This window comes from Penicillium alfredii (genome assembly GCF_028826965.1).
Source record: "Penicillium alfredii strain IBT 34128 chromosome Unknown utg000001l_segment0_segment0, whole genome shotgun sequence".
In the NCBI taxonomy this organism is placed as follows: Eukaryota; Fungi; Ascomycota; class Eurotiomycetes; order Eurotiales; family Aspergillaceae; genus Penicillium; species Penicillium alfredii.
In genome coordinates this window covers 1,571,498-1,590,725 of record NW_026622698.1, presented here as the reverse complement: position 1 = coordinate 1,590,725, position 19,228 = coordinate 1,571,498, and the positions used below count along the sequence as shown (strand labels likewise).

At 46.1% G+C, this 19,228-nt stretch overlaps 7 protein-coding genes across 7 annotated transcripts; 5 read left to right on the top strand and 2 right to left on the bottom strand.

The window, feature by feature from the left end:
- Window positions 1–475: 475 nt before the first annotated feature.
- Window positions 476–1,526, top strand: NUU61_000584 (uncharacterized protein; the record flags this gene model as incomplete). Its single annotated transcript, XM_056651168.1, has 2 exons — window positions 476–548; window positions 616–1,526. The coding sequence occupies 2 exons, from the start codon at window positions 476–478 to the stop codon at window positions 1,524–1,526; spliced, it is 984 nt and encodes a 327-aa protein (XP_056516018.1).
- Window positions 1,527–1,941: 415 nt separating this feature from the next.
- On the bottom strand, window positions 1,942–3,632 carry NUU61_000583 (uncharacterized protein; the record flags this gene model as incomplete). The annotated part of the gene is made up of 2 exons (XM_056651167.1): window positions 1,942–2,628; window positions 2,685–3,632. The coding sequence occupies 2 exons, from the start codon at window positions 3,630–3,632 to the stop codon at window positions 1,942–1,944; spliced, it is 1,635 nt and encodes a 544-aa protein (XP_056516017.1).
- A 796-nt stretch (window positions 3,633–4,428) lies between these two features.
- Window positions 4,429–5,313, bottom strand: NUU61_000582 (putative esterase/lipase; the record flags this gene model as incomplete). Its single annotated transcript, XM_056651166.1, has 1 exon — window positions 4,429–5,313. One exon carries the CDS (start codon window positions 5,311–5,313, stop codon window positions 4,429–4,431), a length of 885 nt encoding a protein of 294 aa, XP_056516016.1.
- A 742-nt stretch (window positions 5,314–6,055) lies between these two features.
- On the top strand, window positions 6,056–7,644 carry NUU61_000581 (uncharacterized protein; the record flags this gene model as incomplete). Its single annotated transcript, XM_056651165.1, has 7 exons — window positions 6,056–6,145; window positions 6,199–6,274; window positions 6,332–6,341; window positions 6,396–6,589; window positions 6,647–6,697; window positions 6,759–7,451; window positions 7,526–7,644. 7 exons carry the CDS (start codon window positions 6,056–6,058, stop codon window positions 7,642–7,644), a joined length of 1,233 nt encoding a protein of 410 aa, XP_056516015.1.
- Window positions 7,645–8,232: 588 nt separating this feature from the next.
- NUU61_000580 (phosphopantothenate--cysteine ligase CAB2) lies at window positions 8,233–9,456 on the top strand (the record flags this gene model as incomplete). The annotated part of the gene is made up of 1 exon (XM_056651164.1): window positions 8,233–9,456. The coding sequence occupies one exon, from the start codon at window positions 8,233–8,235 to the stop codon at window positions 9,454–9,456; it is 1,224 nt and encodes a 407-aa protein (XP_056516014.1).
- A 335-nt stretch (window positions 9,457–9,791) lies between these two features.
- On the top strand, window positions 9,792–10,143 carry NUU61_000579 (uncharacterized protein; the record flags this gene model as incomplete). Its single annotated transcript, XM_056651163.1, has 2 exons — window positions 9,792–9,872; window positions 10,033–10,143. 2 exons carry the CDS (start codon window positions 9,792–9,794, stop codon window positions 10,141–10,143), a joined length of 192 nt encoding a protein of 63 aa, XP_056516013.1.
- Window positions 10,144–11,036: 893 nt separating this feature from the next.
- On the top strand, window positions 11,037–12,131 carry NUU61_000578 (uncharacterized protein; the record flags this gene model as incomplete). The annotated part of the gene is made up of 1 exon (XM_056651162.1): window positions 11,037–12,131. One exon carries the CDS (start codon window positions 11,037–11,039, stop codon window positions 12,129–12,131), a length of 1,095 nt encoding a protein of 364 aa, XP_056516012.1.
- Between the last annotated feature and the right edge of the window lie 7,097 nt (window positions 12,132–19,228).

Here is a 19,228-nt window from a genome sequence, read left to right as displayed (position 1 = left end):
CCCAAGTAACCGAGAGGCGGTTGTGGACCAGCGCATCTCAGGGTCCTTCCAAGGCGATAGAATACAATGATAATATCCAGACATCTCGTAAATTCGACTGTCTGTCGGGTACGATCTACGACTCGAGGTTGTTTGGGATCTGATATCGTGCATGCAGAAGTCACTGCGTCACCTCGAGGTGTTGGGGGGGGGGGGGGGGTCAAATAGAATTGGGCAGACTATAGAACATACCAAGCATTGAGCAAAGACACAGACCACATCTAGTTAATTCTAGTCAGTTGCAATCGTCGAGACTTGGTGGCCTCAACGACAAAGATGCTTGTCTGCAGCCAAATGCACGGTGATGGTGTCACGTGCCATAAACAAACATTTCGTACGACATCCACCAGAAGCATTGGCCAGAGGGTTGGCCATATTCAACCATAAACCCACAGAATCAGCGCCTGTCATCACAGCTCAATATTACCACAACACCATGAATCGCACCGCCTCCCCAGATCCGCAAGAGGAGCAGCTGGACTCCGAGATCATCTCGATCCGCGCCGAGAGTATGTCCAAAACAAAGGACGAGACCATATACACTCAGCCTAACAGGAAATTGACAATGTGCTCCAGTCCGCAAGCTCCAACGCCGCAAGCGCTTCCTCTCCTCAAGCCTTCTCTCTTCCGAACCCATACAGAAACACCTACGCAAGCCAACGCCCGCACTATCTTCAATCCACGACGACAACGCCTCCATTTCGCCCCTCGTCCGCGCAGCCGGCGAGCACTCCGCATCCAACCACCATCGCATCGCCTTCGGAACAACCACATTCCCCTTCAAGGACCCGTCCCCGACTACCACAGCAGCCGACAACCCAAACCTCCTCGGCGTCCGCATCGACGTATGCGCTCGCAACGGCCAGTTCACCAAACCCTACTACGTGCTCCTGCGCCGCGAGCGCGGGCGCGCGGAGCAGCCGAAGAGGCTGCGAGTGCACAAACATACCATTCCAACATTTATTTCCATGGCGAAGCTGGAAAGTGTCTATCTGCCTACGTCCAGGGTACCTCGCCAGACACCAGATGACAATGAAGAGAACGAGAACGAGGAGGGTGGATCGGACGCAGAGGCCACCCTGAAACCATGGAAACCTGCAAACAAAACCACGAGGAAGCAGGACCTGCGTGCGTTTGTGCGCGAGCTGCGGCGCGAGCTGGTCGCGTGGCATGTGCGGACGGATGCGATCGAGCTGCTGCGTGAGCGGCTAGGGTTGGCGCATGAAGGCGAATCCGCGCCGAATCGCTCGGGGATCGTCTCGCTCTCGCCTACTGCGCTCGAGGCGCACTATGTGCGACTCGAGTGGGAGGATGGGCGTGTGGGCCGGTTCAAGTTGTCTCATGCCGGGCTTGTGGAGCGTGCCGTTGTTATTGGCGATGACGGGCGAGACAAGCAGACGGAGGATGCAATGACTGGTGGCGGAGGACGAGTGGAAGCGCTCTTGGACCGGTTGAGTGAGCCTGGTATTGTTATGTCTGGGTCGTGAGGCCTTCAGATTTTCTCTTATACACACATCCACCTGCGAGAGATGTCATGTTCAATTGCACTAGTGATACTCCTTCTATTGAAAGCACCAGAACAATAAAATAAAACAGGCGAACAGTCATGGATCATGCTCAGGTGGTACATCTAAATAAACTGCATGGTGGTATACCAGTCTCGAATGCTATGCACAAAAGTCCACAAGCCCGCCGCAATGCGTATGTACGAATCCCAATGCCATTTACAGATCCCAGCACAAAATAGACAAATAAAAGAATGATTACAAGAAGGGTAAGGGACATATAAGACAAAAAAGAAAGGGGTAAAAAAAGGATTGTGCCCGAGTTTATCCATGTCAGATGTCAAGACTTGAAGAAAAAAGAAGAAAGAAAGAAAAAGGGTATCAGGTCAAATGCGCACTAGAAAGGCGTACCGTCGCCTCTATCATGGGCATTATTAGCACTCCGAGGCCGAAGGGAAGAAGGGGTCCGAGGGACACAGATGGCCGAGTCCCTGGTATTAGTTGTGTTTGTGAACGACACCGGCGGCAGCGGGCCATACGACCTCCCATACTGCAATTCATGCTGCCGGCGCAGAATCATCTCTTCCAGATGCCAGCGATGTTGCAAGGCTGTTTTCTTTGTGTCGAGCGCTTGCACGAGAGAAGACTCTTCGCGCTGATGCTCCGATCGAAGAGCTTCGATATCTCGGGTGTGTCGGTCACACATATTTTCCAGCTCCTGGTCCATGCGCAGAATGGTTTCCTGCAGCCTTAGTTCTTGACGTTCACGAAGAACCTTGATGCGAGCCTCGTGTAGCTGATCCATGGACTCGTGGTTAAGGTATTGCTGTTCCAACTGCTCTTGATCTTGGCGCGTGAAGCGACGTGGCGGAGGGGTGGTGGTGTCAGACTCCGAAAACGAGTCTGAGCGTTCGCCGAATGCTGCTAATGTTTCGATAGCGGGCGGCGGGCTTGCGTTGCGGAAATATCCTTCCATATGCTTGATCCGGATGCTTGAGTTCACTTTGGCGCGCTCGAATTCGCGTTGCTGCTCGATTTCAATCGCTAATTGCCTTTCTTCTAGTCGCGCAGCGGCGGTTATGTTCTACATCACGCCCAGTTAGTGACGAAGCTTCAGACTGAATTTCCATGCATCCGCACCTTTTCTTGTTTCTCATCCTCCTGGCGCCGGTACTCTGATTGCCGCTCGGGGATAGCGGGCTCCTGCCGGCGCCGAAGGATGCTCAGGGCGGCATTCTGGAACGCGATATGCCGGTCTCTTTCCATTTGGTGCCGCTCAACCATCTCACTTAGCTCGGGGTCGTCCCGGCTCCGTTGCAACGCCTGCTGATCGAAAGTAGGGACCTCCAGCCGGGGGAGCGAATCCACAGTGCTGCCGAAACCGCGATTCTCCGCGGGAACGCCATTCAGGTCTGGACTAGGCTCCAGGTACACGCGATCCACGCCTTCATTGTCCCGAGACACTGCGATGCGTGAATCTGACGGTGCAATGAGACCTGGAGACGTGCGTTTCCTGCCGAAAGGGAGTCGTTCAAGGGCAGATCTCAAGCTGCTCTTTCGCTTTTCCTTCTGGTCACTTGAGGCGATGCTCAGCATCGAACGCCGGTCTGCCCACTTGGTCGCCGCCAGCCCGTCATGGTGGATTCCAATTCCATTCACTATAGGTCTCCCCTCACTTGAACAGTACGAGGTGGGACGGCCGGACCACGAGGCCAGTGACCGCATACTCCCGGGCTTGACTCGGGCCGAGGCGATAGTGATTTCCGACATCGACGTAGCGACCTGATCCAGCTGCGACGGCGACAAGGGCTCGTAGGACGGGGTGATCGACCCATCGCAGACAGAATTGCGATCGGTCGATGATCCGGACGACAGCACGGGCGAAGAAAAATCAGCCATTCCCGAGGTGGTCGGGGCGGGTGCGCCACTGGCTGCCGCGATCCCCGGCACCCTCAAACCCAGTTGTCGCGCCTCCTCGGCTAGCTGCTGCGCCCGCGCCTGCTCTGATTCCGCCGAGGTCACGCCGAGGACGTCATGCCGGTATTTGGCCTCGTCGAAGATGGGCTCGGCGGCTGGTGTTGACTCCATGGGGTTGATATATATATACAAGGAGGTGGGCAGGGAGGGGATGTGGCGTCTCGCCGGGCGCACATGAATCGGATTGAAGCGAGGAATGCGCGAATCGAGGCTGCGCACTCACGGCTCAAAGGACAAGGGTGGACGGAGTGGACTCGTCCACTGGGCCGACATGGACGAAATGCAGGTCGCGCTCGAGGATCGCATTCGCCCCGGGGCTGTAGGTGCTGTTGGGGGCCGACGGACGGGTGAGGGGTGCTCTGTAAGGACAGGAAGGTGGAGATGGGAGGCCCAAAGCCAGGCGAGTTTAGCAGTCGAAGAATATAGAAGAATCGAGCAGAGCGAAGCAAAGAAAAGAAAATGGCCAAAGGAACAGGCTGTCAAGTTAGACCACCCTTTTTGCATGTTTTTTTTGGGGGGGGGGGGGGGGGGGGGGGTTAATCAAATCACTGCGGGTGACCCACGGGTGAAGCTGATGCGAATCCCTGGGTCGACGCCCATGACGTGTGGTTAGGGGAAGAAGAGAACAAGTCCATTGTTACGAGAAGTGACTCCGGAGAATTCAAATCTGTCAATATCAACTATGTCCACTATGTAAATACACCTTGCACGGACATCTCGGAGTCTCCCAAATTCCCCGTTAGGATATCTCCCAAATCCTTCGAAATCCTCATCCTTCAAGATCCTTGCCGTGTTGGGCAGGTAGGGCTTAGGGTTGAGGTGTCACCAGAACCGCGGTCCGATCCCGAGTGGCAAGAGCCATGCGACACGCGGGTTGGGGTCAGGCACGCAATGTGTGGCAAGAGGCCTATTCGTTCAGCAGATCAACCGCCAGCCCGTATGCGCGGTCCTTGGCCTCGTGTTGCGGGGTGCCCGCCGCATGCGCTTGCTTGTCCCACGCATGGTTACACTGCTCCATGCGCTGGTAGTCCACCTGCCAGCCCTGTTGCTGCTGGAGGTTCTCAGCCAGCAGCTCCGTCTCGGGCGCAAGCGAATCGCCGTCAGCCGTGATCATGAGCATGCGGCGTGGGAATCGGTCCAGCGGCGCAAAGTGCGGTGAGATGCGGGGGTCCCGCTTGTCAACGGTCGGGGGGACATAGCATCCGATGAACACGCGCGAGACGGGAACGGGGATCGCACGTCCTTGTCTGTTCGGGGCGTGTTTGGAAGCCGGGTCGATAGTGAGGTTGGTCACCGGGTAGAACGACACCAGCGAGCGGAAGGTGTCGGGAGGGAAGAGAAGCGAGCTTGCTGCGAGGATGAGATTGCCGCCCGCGCTGAACCCGCTCAGCGAGAAATGAGTGAGGTCGAACTCGTCCGGGCGGGCCAGCACGTAGTTAATGGCATCCTCGACGTCATTCAGCGCGGCCGGGAACGGGTGTTCAGGGGCCAGGCGATAAGGGACATCCAGCACGGTGTACTTGGTTTCTCGGCTCACCCGCCGACAGAACTCGTCATCACTGCCATGCAGAGGAAGAATGAACCCACTCCCGTGGAAATTGAGGAGGACCGGTGATGGGCTCGAGGAGGATTGGCGGTACACATGAACCTTGATGGACCTCCCCACATCGCGAGATGGGATCGGGCGCACGGAATCCGGGGTGGCAGACACCCGGGTGCCCAGCCCAACCACTGCCCGGAGAAGGACTGCCAGGCATTTGTAGTAGAAATAGGTGAATATCGACATGGTCATGATGGCACATGCAAGGACGCGTATGTGTAAGAAGATGCCAAGTTGGCAGGGCCAGCCTCGGTCGCCTTGCTAATCGCATCATCGCCGATCACCTTGAGAGTCCACCCAGTCCCAAATGTATCCTGACTTACTGTCCCTGGTTCATGTTTTTTTCTGTACATAAATATGCTAACAGCTAACAGCTGCTTGCGCCACATCCTATTCATGAGTGCAAATGAAGATAGATACGGTTTCAGTTTCAAATCCCAAGACATGTTGATGGAGGATGATTACTTGATTCTTTCATTTAATCTGAGTATTTTGCAAAGCCTCTGGCAGTCATAGAAAGAGAGGTGCAACAAAGAAGACAATTAAACCAGTCCAAAAGAAAGCAACAACAGCCTTGAAACAAGTAGGATATTGTGCGTTGATATACCAGAAAGGGCGTGGTATTAACTTTGATCACATCAAACAACTGCCCATCTTGCATTAAACTAATATACCCACGCACCTATCAGTTATCGCAACCCACCTTGCGAGCCAATAGCAAGGCCTTCGCCACTCGCCTCCGCCTAGCATCATCCGCTTGGAGCTTGCAAGGTTGCTACGGGCATGTTCGTTGCACTCGACGACCTTGGGATTTTGTACTTTTTGACTATCTCCTGGACAGCATATTGAGATTAACCAGCCCGTGGAGAGGCTCAGCACTCTGAAGCGGTCCCAGAACTCACTCCCTCACCCGATCCCAGCACCGGGAGCTAGGATGACGACAAAAGCCGGCTCCGGTGATACCAGATTCACTGTTTTTATCCGCCTACCTTTTCCTCGGGGTGACTTTGTAGATCCGCCGCCTGTAAAGTATTCCCACCTGGTGTTTCTCAACTACTGGCTGACCAAAAAATCCAGGTGGAATGGAATGCATCCAAAGACCAGGCACTATGGGATATCCTGTCGCGCCCATCCAAGGGAGATGATATAAATTGTAAGCTTTGTTAAACTCGGTACACCGTCGATAAGCAATTTGCTAACACACTGGCAGGGAAATCCCTGTAACGATGCCTTGCCCTGGTCCCAACGGAGGCCTGCTAACATGATCTGTCTAGTGCAGATAGTTTTGATGTCACCTTGCAGTTCCTTCTTCAACAGGCAGCATGGCTTTATGACCGGCAGCTGTCGCAGGTCAGGGCCCAGATGCGCAAAGTTGGTACAACGCAGTCGAATTCCCCTTCTCTGGCTCCTGGATCTGTGTCGGGCAGTACTGCACTAGGAGGCCAGGCAAAGGGTGCCCCAGCCACAGGTACGCAGATTCGCCCATATTTCTTCTACCTCTTGGGTAACGGCTTATTTTGAACAGGACCTCGAGCACCAACCCGACAAATCTCTCAGCAAAAAGATATCCCTCGAGGTTTGAACACCCGGTCCTAGAAGGTTTGGTTTAATCAAGTATATCTAATGCTCTAGAACAGCTGGCACTCGACGAACTAGCTCCACATCGACAACTACTGTCAACCAATTCAGGGCCTCTCGGGACACGTCCCGAACTGACACACCCACAGCAGACAACCGGGAGCGCTTGGAAAGCTTCGGTCGGCATCCCTCGGTCCCTCGACGCGAACAAGCACCCGCAGCCTCTCTCCTGCGGTCTCCCCCACTCGAGGAAGAAGATCTCTCATCAAGCTCCCCCGAAGAGTCCGATTCCGAGGGTGAAGAACTCAACCGGCGAGCACCGCGGTTCAAGCGGTTTGGAAAATTCTCCACGCAACGCCCGGGACTACGAGATGACGATGACGACGACGATGATACCCCTGCTTTTCTTCCCCTGTCCCGAGAATTAGAACAGCCGCCGCGGGATCGATCGGGCCAGGAGCTCAGTGCAACTCTACGTCTGAACGAAGAGCGATCCAATACACGTCGACGCCCTGCCGAGCGGTCTGGTCCCCGAATGCCGGTGGCCCCGGAGTCATCGGCAAGCTCGGCGAGTTCCAGTGCCCCTATAAACCTGGCACCAGGGGAGGGAAAACGAATGAATCAAGTACCGGGCGCATTACATCCACAGCAAACTGGAGAGGTGCCTCGGTTGAGTCCGCGCAAGTCCGCGTCCGGGCGAGAGGCTAGCGATGGAACCCCGAGTATGGGGAGCAGTTTCAGTGACCTGGACGGTGAGTGACTTTGTTCTAATTTGTATTCGCCTATTTAATCTCTGGGTTTCTCTTGCTAATCCAAATGCCTGCAGATGCTAGCGTTACCCAATCCGCTCTAGAGGAAGCACTGATGAGCAACATGCAGCATGGGGGCATGGCGAGCCGGATGAGCACAATCAGCCAAGCACTCCGCAGTCGATACTTGCAGTGACTAAACAAAGCCTTTTGCTCTTGAATAGCTTCAATAATCTCTATGGAATCCTCTCAACGTGTAACTATCTTGTAGATCGTAGTTCACGTGACCCGGATGCAAGCGGCGCCTCGGCATTATCGGCGATGCGCACCAACCACCTCGTCCTCCATCGCCACGGCATCCCATCGAAGCATTGGTATCGGTCCAGCGGCAGCGCTAGTGCGAATCAGGCAGGCCGATCAAAGGAACAGGGCGTTGAGAGTCACCAGGGCACTCTACTTCAGTCACCGATATCCCAATGGATTTGGGCAGATCATATAAACAGTGACAGAGAGCCCTTGACATTGTGGGGCATTATCAATCGGGTGATTCTGATTGACAGAACGCCGTTCGCGGTCGCGTTGAGAAGTTGCCCCTCTTGCCGCGAACATCCTCGGTCTCCGCAGGATCCCACAGTCGTGTGGAAATCGCAAGCCAACCACTCGAGTAGTGGTGGAGTGATTGTCATTATTTCCGCAGTTCTTCTTTTCTTCTATTTTGTTCTTTTTGTCTATCGCGGGGAGGCACTAATCTAGTCTTTTTCTCTTCAACTGTCATTGGCCGACGATGGCAACCCCATCACTCGGGGACATGTCGCCCGCAGACGCAGAGTCCGTCTACTTTAATGAGTACCCGCCACCCAAGGCCCTCCCCAAGCACGAAGCGCTCGCTCGCGCCTTCATTGATCGCCATGTCGAGGCCAACCGACGCGTGGTACTGGTCACCTCGGGAGGGACCACAGTGCCGCTGGAGGCGCAGACGGTGCGGTTTATTGACAACTTCTCTGCCGGAACCCGCGGCGCTACCTCGGCCGAGTACTTTCTGCAGGAGGGGTACGCGGTGATCTTCCTGCATCGCCAGTACAGTCTCCTGCCTTATTCACGGCACTACAGCCATTCGACCAACTGCTTCCTGGATTTCATGGACGAGGCGCCGGCGTCGGACTCGACCCAGTCAGACCATGGCCCTATTGTCGTGCGCGACGAGTACCAACATCAGATGCGCGATGTGCTTCGCAAGTACCGCTATGCCAAGCAAAACAACCTGCTGCTGCTCCTGCCCTTCACCACAGTCTCCGAGTACATGTTCGAGCTGCGGTCCTTGGCAAAACTAATGCGGCCACTGGGCCCCAACGCACTGTTCTATTTGGCCGCTGCCGTCAGCGACTTTTTCATTCCGCGCAGCCGCATGGCCGAGCACAAGATCCAGTCCTCGGAGCTACCGGCGCACCTGGACAAGGACAGCGCCGTCGAGCCTGACGACATCTACACGGGCGAGAACGAAGAGCAGCCGTCGCAGCGCAAGAAGCTGGTCATCAACCTCGACCCCGTGCCCAAGTTCCTGCACCGGCTCGTCGACGGCTGGGCCCCCGACGGGAGTATGGTGGTGTCTTTCAAGCTGGAAACCGACCCCTCGCTGCTCGTGTACAAGGCGCGCACCGCACTGCAACGATACTCACACCACCTGGTCATCGGTAACCTGCTCTCGACCCGGAAATGGGAGGTGGTCTTTATCACGCCGGATCCACCGCACGAGCGCTGGCTCCGCGTGCCCAAGGCGCGGCGCAGCAAGAGTATTTCCGGTGTGGAGGACCAGGTTGGCCTGGCTGAGGCTAAGAAGAAGTCAGACGGTTCTGCGCCTACTCCTGAGAAGACCGAGGAGAAGGCACAGGCTGCCACCAGACAGGAGGGCAGCAGCGATGGTATTGAGATCGAGACGTTGATTATCCCGGAGCTTGTTAAGCTACACTCGACGATGATCGAGAAGAAAACGCACAAGCCTACATCGTGATTATTGAAGACGGGGTTTTGTACATATGCATAGGGCTTTTTTCACCCTTAATGGATGGCTTTTTTTTTCTTCTTTCACTCTGCGAATATTGTGTAGTCTAGCTTGCCCACTAACTCAAATCAGGATCATCAAAATTAAGCAAATCAGTGAAATATTGCGGCCTTGGATCTCAAACCCCTCAGCCCTAGAAGCACTAGCCGCCGATCGGGTTGTCTGACACCCACGTCACCGGATGTCAGACACATAGCCCCAGCATCGTAAATAGACGCCAGTGCCCCTCTCCTGTTATTTTCCCTCGCAGTCAAAACATCCCACTACCAACTAAACCCATAATCATGGGCATCGCAACCGATACAGAGGCAGCCCCAGCCTACGAGGATCTCTTCGCCCAGGAACAGCACGACTCGCAAACGGGGGTATGTCCCTACCTATCGTTATCTATCAGCTACACCAAATCAGACCTTAATCGCTGATTCTGTCGAAATGGGGGTTTTTTAAGTACTCGCGAATCGTCCTCGCGAATCGCCCTCGAGGACGTCGAACACTCTCCCCATGTACATAACAATCCATCACCAGATCCATCGGACCCCCATAATGATCATACACATTGTGAAGCATGCGATCGGCGACTTGAACGACGGGAGCGCCGCCGCAACCAGCAGCACTGCTGTTCGATGGTTGCGCTGACTCTCATCGTGGCATTTTTGTCGCTGATGGTGGTTGGAGTCGTTGGGGTGCGTTCTTGGAAGGGGCATTCGGATTCGGATTAGATTTGATGTGTGTGGTGTTTTTGAAGAAAACAAAAAAAACATCTCCGATAGGGGGAATCGAACCCCCCGGCTGCCGTGTGAGAGACGGCGATGTTAGCCACTACACCATATCGGATACTGACAGTGATAAGCGGAAAAACTTTGAATTCTATCTTTGTTATGCATCCTGAGTCACTGTGTGCGCGCGTTGTTCTATAAAGTCCTCTATTGTCGCTTTAGCTTCTCGCTCTTCTGTCGCCCTTCTGTCCCTCCTTTCTTCCCGTCTCTATACACGTCTAGTTAGTGAGGCATTTCTGCTATTCATCTATATCAAGTCGTTATTAAAACGTGAAATTTATAAGCTAGACCCTACAGATATCAACAAAACACTGATTAATCGCTGTTGCGTAGCGGGCGTAGTAGTATATTATTCGGGTCAAAATCTTAATCAATTTATCCTATAATATGCCAAACCGAGTGCAAGCAGTTATTGAAACAAAGGGTTGGTATACTGAGTATTAATATCAAGAAATAAATACTATAATGTTACTGTATTTTAAATGGCAGGCTGCAGAAAAATAGATCGGCGGTGGGCCCAGTGGGGGGGAAGGGGGAAAAGGATCCTGAACCTGCAGGATACACACTATAAGTGTGCGCCCGGGTTCTAGGGCGAGGAAGTCGCGCGGTTGAAATATGATTTTGACGTAAAAGATATTGGACCGATTCTCCGGCAGGGAATTATCTATCAATAGGAAGTAGCTCGCTGCCTTTTTCTAGCTATTGTTTTTATTTCAAGTCTCTGATTCACCGCTGGCCTCTTCAACCTTTGCAATGAATCTACTACTATCCTTAGTGGTTGTTTTTCTCTCGATTGAACTATACGAAGCGAGTCCTATCAAGGTTGCCCCGGTGAACCGGAAACGAGACGATGATCCTATTCCTCATGCCGGTGCCAATAGGATCGTGAACGCATTTAACGCATATACTAGGTGGAATGATGAAATGAACTTGAGGTCCCAGTTCCGGGACCTACCGCGGATTCCTGGTGATTTTTATCGCTACGACATGAGAGCTCAGCAGGCTGGTCATCCTAGCTCCGAACAAACACGAAGCCCGAATCTAGGCTCATTTGGTCTATCAGACGGCTTTAAGGTCTCCTTACTCGACAATGCGCAAGAGGATATCGTGGTAATTGCTTTTACACCACAAAACCACTGGGCTAGCACTATTGCGCATCAGACAGTGGTCGACTACCTTAAAGCGCCTAAGAAGAAGAGGCCGGACCTCCAACAGGCTATCTCTAGTATGATCTCTGCGAAGAATGAGCCTTCACGGCTCCCCGGGTTTCATGCATGGCTTGAAAATCTACGATCGTTGGAACAGAGGTCCAGCCGTGTTGAATGGCCAAATGATATTCAAATGATTATTTGGCAACCGCGATTCCCCAATGACGAAACGCTTTCGAGTCGATTAGTTGAAATCGTCGAAGAAATCAAGAAGCAATTCACCGGGGCAGCAAACGAGCTTTTTGAGAACAAAAAACTCCGTTGGAAGGCAGTCGATTTTATGCTCAAATTGGAGTCATGGCCTTCCGCGGACAGGTCTCAATTCGATTGCAATCACCCCGACGATAGCGAAGACGACGGGGACCAGCCAGCGATCTTCGATAATGATGGCAAAGGAAAGAAACCCGAGATGGAAGAATTTTTGCCATCAGACGATGACGCATTGCCAGTAAATATACATGGTCGCAGACGGCCACCGCATAGAGTGACCTTGGTTCATTTCAAGAACCCGGACATGTACTCTGTGTCGGTGGTTGCCGTATATGTCACGGGCGTCGCTAGTAGTCGATTTCCCATGGTCAACATGTTCAAAGATATGGCTTTGACCAAGTGGGCTGGAGACTATGTTTTTCGCACCTAGGGGAAAGTCCTGAAAGCGATTCCGGTACGCGGTTTTGCCGCTCCCGTTTCTGCCACTTTGTTTCTCCGTGTTCGGCGCTTTTATATGTCTGACTGAGCTGGTATCTCCTCTCTTCAAGCTTGTTTTAGACAGCATGTCGGTCTAGTTCAACTGAATGCCTTTGGATTTGAACCCTTCACAGTTTAGCTGGGACTGGCGTTCTGCTAACGTTCTCTTATTTCACACCATACAGGATGCTCTAATTTGCTCTATCGTAGATATAAGATCCGACTCTCATCCCATTTTACTTCTGTTAATATTCTTTCGGGTACTACTTGCCTGTATCATGCTCTTAGAGTAGATCGTATTATAACTATATAGATAAGCCTTATTGCGTTAAAAATAATATTATTAAAACGAACTCTCCTCGAGGGAGAGAGGGCTTTTTATACTTACCTATATTAAAGCCGCTAGAATATAGAGGGTGTTGATGTTATCTAATAGAGTCACAAGGCGCTAGACCGAATTCGGTAAAGTTATTTATCTTGAAAACGCCTATATCTACTACGCGGAAACACCACGGTATTCCTATCACATAGTCTTTTCGCCGTCACCCCGAGCTACACCATATCGGATTACTTGTTGAAAGCCCCTCCTTATTCTGTTCTAAGACCCAGTCTCTTTTGTAAGTTAGGAGAGCCCCTAAAAACAGGACCACCATTCTGATCGTGCTCCCCTAGCGGTGACCCGGTGGCCCTGTGTGGCCCCACTACCGAGCGTACTGGGGGCCGACCCTCAACGAGCCTGGCCCCAGTATATGTATGCCAAGCTTACTCCCTCGCCCCCGGGTCCAAGAAAATTGTTCACTGAAACGGAGGATGCTCTGTACTAAGGATAACCCTTACCTGCCAATAGAAATACTCGCGACTGCAGAAAGAATTCCTATTCTGAGGTGCTTCAGAAAAGACCACCGACTTATACCTAGACAACTAGAAACCTTTGGAAGGATTGGTGAGATTCGAATGCAACTCGCCCCTAACCGAAGGACCCTAGCCCTAGGTAGCAACATAGAACACCCCCGGGTCGACATGAACGTGGCCCCGCGGCCAATTCCGACGACGGATGATATAGGGGGTGGATTGGAACTACTTAAGATGGACGAATTTCACACCGGATGATCCCATTGTCAAACGGTCTTCATTAAACCCTTTTTCCTGTTTTGCTTGCCCGCGTCAAAAAAAAAAAAAAAAAAAAAAAAAAAAAAACTGAAACTGAAACTGAAACTGCTAAAATATACTTCAATTCATTTATCAACAAGATGCGTATCTCAACCCTCCTTCCTTTGGCGCTCGTCGCTATGGTCACTGCCGATAGCGAAAGATGGCAGTGGAACACCTACAGTTCGGACACTTGTGATTCGGTTCATGCCAATGGTAACCTGGCCGACTTTAAACCCGCTGGTTGTACTAAGTTCGACTCTTCGGGGGTGGTCAATGCCGTCAAGTTTTCCGCGGAACTTGCTAGAAAACTCGGGTTACTTTAGGTCTAACGATGCTCTAAAATATGTTAATATTGAAAATAGCACTCTTGGGCTATATAGTATGTAGGGGTGACCATGGTTTTGTGCCATCTTTAGTCTACCATACGGCCCGGTAGCCCGCTTGGGCTATGTTACCTTAGGGATTGCCACGGTTTTGCACGTCTTTAGGCTCTCCGCGAGGCTCAGGAGCCCACTAGGGCTATATTACCTTAGGGGTACTATAGTTTTGCGCTATTTTCTGTAGAACCTCAGGGGCGACCATATGTCCGTGTTACATCACAGAAAGACTCGGTCGCGCGATGGAAGTCGGCTCGCATCGGGGTCATTTGATACCAAAATCAGAATCTGGAATCCGGCCACCGGGCAGTGTATATCAGCGCTTGATATCAGTTCTTCTAGTGGCCTTCAATTTGATGAGGCGAATTTGCATCATCTGCATACTGATGCTGGCGTATTCAATCTAGAACCCGCTATTCTTATCTCGACCTCATCTGATCATTCGGCTCCTTTGCCACAGCAAGTAGGACATGGCTTCAAGAATGACCGTACCTAGATAGCCTTTAGAGTATCGGCCACTCAGCTCGTCTGTATTCGCTGCATGTGCAACAACAATAGTGGCAATTGGCTGTTCCTCGGGTCGTGTCTTGTCTTGACACTCTCAAACGATAATCCGCTCTTATAACACACAGACCTCCTCTGGTATTTACTTTGTATCTTCATGTTGCCTCAAAATTGGTATTTTTTCCCTGCTGTAGTATGGATTCTGTAGGGCGCGAGATCTTTATTTTTTGAGACATTTTCCTTCTCATTGAGTCAACATTTACGGGCAGTTGTATTAAGGCTCATATGTAGGCCGGTACCTCAGGGCCCCCAAACAACATAAATTATGATTGGATTGGAAGGCAAGCCCAAAGGTGCAGGATCATCGTTAATCACTATGGGATTGGCCGCCGTGCCTGGCTCCGGGAAATCCAGGCGAATCCGATCAGTGTAGCTCAGCTATCTGTTGAATCTGCTTCTCGGGTTGAAGTTAGTAAAATAAAAACACCTCAGTAGGGGATTACGTATCAAGGTCTTCCCAAGCCACATTTGAAATATGTAGAAGGGCTTTTATCACTGAAGTGACCAGAAGAAAATGGATAAAATTCGCCGTAGATGCAGGGCAATGAAAAACAGTATGAATTGAGATGATAGAGTGAATTACGATGATAGAAAGTCCGACTGACAGTGCGCGAGATCCATGGCTTCTCGTCCAAGTCTTTGAGCCAACAGGATGTTGATTCAGGGTTCCAGATCCCGAGGCAACCACATCTCAGCCTCAATCTCACACGCAGGAAGTTCCTGCGCGATACATTCAGTCGAGACCTATTTGCCAATCCTTCTATATCCGATGCACAGCGCAGGAGACAGCCAAAAGGATGACCAGCGTTCTCATCATCGTAATCCAACTATTATTCAGCAAAGCGCTGTTGCTATTTCCAGAGAGATGCATATCCGCGTATCGTCTCCACTATAAGATAATTTTACGAGGCCTAATAAATCTCTGTCTGGCAGTCGTTCCACGGCCTAGGAAAGGAGCCGAAACGTGCAGAACAGACCAATATGGTTAAAGCAGCCCTCTCGTTGTCCCCGAGTCCGTTTGACACTAGTGCCACAGGAGTGAAACTTGCTCGCCCGTTCATGTCGCCCGGTCTGCCAATCAATCGAGAAGATAGCGAGGTTTTGCATAAAGGGAAAGATGTACCCAGTGACAGGGGCCACGGATGACCTCTCGGAGGCTGAGAGAACTTGATATTTGCGCGCGATCCAACGTGGTTGTGAGGCTGTTTGGGCTTAGGAACCGTCGCAAAGTCTCGAAATGATTTTTGTGAAGTCTCACGATCATTGCGGAAGAACGAACGCTCGGAAGCTATTGCACATTAGACACTTATCAGTCGACGCGGATCACGGTCGAAACAGTCCTGTTGATCATAAAAGCTGATCAGACCACTTCCCCCCTTTTCCACTTCGGGACTGAAATGACGTGGGTGCTATCAGCCTTGGCCGACAAGGCACTCATCCATCATATTTCTCAGGGAACACGAGGGGAAGCTTGGGAGAGCAGAACTGCTAAGGAAAGGGAGCAGAAGAGAGAGAGAATCAAATTGTCTATCTGTAGGATCTATCTGTCTCCCTCTAAGAGAGAAGAAGAGAAGTAAAGCTATCTGCTACCTATAGGTCCGCTACAAGCGGTTAGGGAGGCGGTAGAGAAAGGCTAGTAGAACCCTAGTCCCAATATACCCCCTTTAGTATCGACACCGTAGACCTTAATCTTTATTAAATTCGCCTAAATCTCTTAAAAACGCAATAAAATTAATTAGCCTCTGATTCTTGTAGCTAATTAGAGCGTTAGAATATATTAATAATTACTTATATAACCCTATAGACTATTAATATTAATATTATTATTATTATCTCTTTTCGTAATTTCGTTAATTAGCATTATTATTTTCATTGCTTTTTATACTAATTCATTAATATTAGACATGGACAGACCCGTCCCATGGGTCAAAGATCTTGACCTATGACCCAAACCTACAACCTATGGGTCGGGTCAATAAAATCCTGACCCATCTATAGGTTGACCCGCGGGTTAACGGGTTAACCTATTTTTAACTTATTTTAGTATAAATTTCTTAATTAGGACAGATAATTTATTTACCTTTTTTAATAATATACTATTATTAAATACTATTTTTATTCTAATATAATTTATAATTATAACTCTTTATAAAAAGAATATTATATAGTAATAATATATTTAGGATATATAATATATTAATTTATTAACTTAATACTTTAAGATAAGAATTATATTTTATAATAGATAGATATAGATAAAAGAAGATATTAGTTAACCCTTTTTTATACTAAACCTAAAAATATATATTTAAAGTCTATAATAGTACTACTATTTTTTATATAAATAAACTATATATATTAGAAATAATAAAATAGATATAAATCTAATATCTAATATTTCTTTATTAATATATAAGTATATTATAGTCTTAATTATATAAAAGAATTATTTTAAATATTTTTTTTCTGGATTTATATAAAATAATAATATTAGCTAGTTAGATTAAAATTTTTTAGGGATAAAAAGAAAAATCTTAAGGTATTATTTTTATCTAATTATTTAGATTAATAGATTAGTCTATAGATTAATCTATTAATCTATTTCTTACTATTTAATAAACTTTATATATATTAGTAGAGCCTATTCTAATTAGTTATAAAATTTAGTACTAGGATAGTACTAAATTCTATCTATTAATAAAAAATAAGTATTAGATCTATATATTCCTTTAAATCTATAATAATTTATCTTAGATTATTTTTCTATATCTTAAGTCCTTTACTTTAATATACTATTACTATATCTCTTCTATATCTTAGTTATCTATTTTATACCCTTCCTCTCTTATTAAAAGTTAGGAGTTTAAGTTATCTATTTTCTATTTTAATTAACTTCTCGATACCCTTTTAGAATTATTAAAAAGCTAATAAACTAAGTAAAGCCTCTCTCTTATTATATTACTAATACTAAAATAATCTAATAATCAGAAAAAGATCTAGGTAATTTTTAATAATATAAATAAAACAGAATTTTTAAACTAATAGCTTAATACCTAAATTAGTAGTTCTTATAATACTATAAAAAAGATAAACTAGGAGGGTCTATAATAAATTAATATATAATCGTATTTTAATTAAATTATATATTTAGTAATAAGAGAGTTAAAGCTCTTATATAAATAATATAATAAGATTATAGACTATCTAGTTTATATTAAGAATAAGATAATAGATCTCTAATATTACTAGAATTAGAGTATATACTAGAAAGGCTAAAATATTACTAAATATTTAATAATCTAATATTTTATAAAATATATAGTATATTATATAGCTATTATTTAATTTATAAACTAATCTTTCTTAGACTAAGAACTCCTCTTAAATAGCTTAACTAATTATCTAAAAGCTATAAAAGTAATATTTAATCGTTATAATAATTATTTTATAGCTTCCTTTTTAAACTATTAAATATCCTAAATTCTAAGCCTTTTTTTAAATAATCTAATTATTATTATTTATCCCTAATTTCCTTTCCTATTAAATTATATAGTATTAAATCTAAAGAATAACCTAAAATTAATAGAAAGATTTACTTTAGAAACTTCTATCTAAGGCTAAACTCTTTATTAATCTTAATTATTAGATATCGTTATTTTAATAAATATTTATAGTTATCTTTAGCTATTTTATTAATATAAACTAGAATTATTAAAAGATTTTATTTAGCTTCGAACCTATTTCTAGTATATATTTTAAATAGAATCTTAATATAATCCTTCTTAATATCCTCTAGAAATATTAGATCGAAGACTAAATATTTATAGTAATAATTAATAATATATTAAATAACTCTATCTTTATTTTAAATATCTAAGATTCTATTTAATTATTAAATATTAACTCTAAGATAATAATTATTCGGGTTCTATATATTATATATATAATTTAGTTAAATTTAAAATAATTACTTAGCTAGATAAAAATAAATCCTTAGAATAAGATAACTAAGACTATTTAGTCTAAAGAATATATTTAATATATCTATTAAAAAATATAAAAATAAGATATTATAATAACTCTTATAAAAGTATATATCTATACTCTTTATATATTAGTTAAAATACTAATTTATTTTATATTTTAGATTAAAAACCTTATAATCTTTATTAATATAAGCCTTTAATATTAGGAGTCCTTTTTTAGTCTCTAACCTAATTATCTTTAATTAGTTCTAATTTAAGATATCTAAACTAGATAGAATTTAACCTTTTTAATACTCTAGTATATAAAGTAGTTATAATTAGTCTTTAATCGATTTTATTTTAAATATAATTATCTTTATCTTAAAATCGATATAGATAAATAACGCTAGATTAATTACTTTTTTAATATTATTTAGCTATTTTTCTAATTTACTATAGTCCTTTTAAAAATAAAGGATATTATTATTTATATTATTTTTATTATCTATAATAAGCTATTTAATTATCTTAAGAGATTAATTAGATAGCTTAGTAAAAAAAGATTAGATAGAAATAATAGATATATTAAGCCCTTAAATTAGCTAAAAATAAACTCTATAAATATTACTTTATAATAAATAATAAAAAACTTAATAATATCTATATAATTAGTATTATCTTAGTCTTTTAGTATAAGATTAAATTTTTTTAAACTAAAGACTAGGACTATCTTTAGATAGATTATAATATTTAATATTAGTAAAATCTTAAAGATTAGCTTCTAAACTACTAAACTAATAATATTTTAAGCTCTTAATCACTATCTAAAATAAAATAATCCTATTAAACTAGTAAGCTTAATATATTTTTAATAACTAATTCTTCTATCTTAAGCTCCTAGTCTAAGATAATATAGTATATTAAAAAAGATAAATTTCTATATATATCTTTATTAAAACTAGGATTCTAAATAATCGCTTAAAACCCTAGTT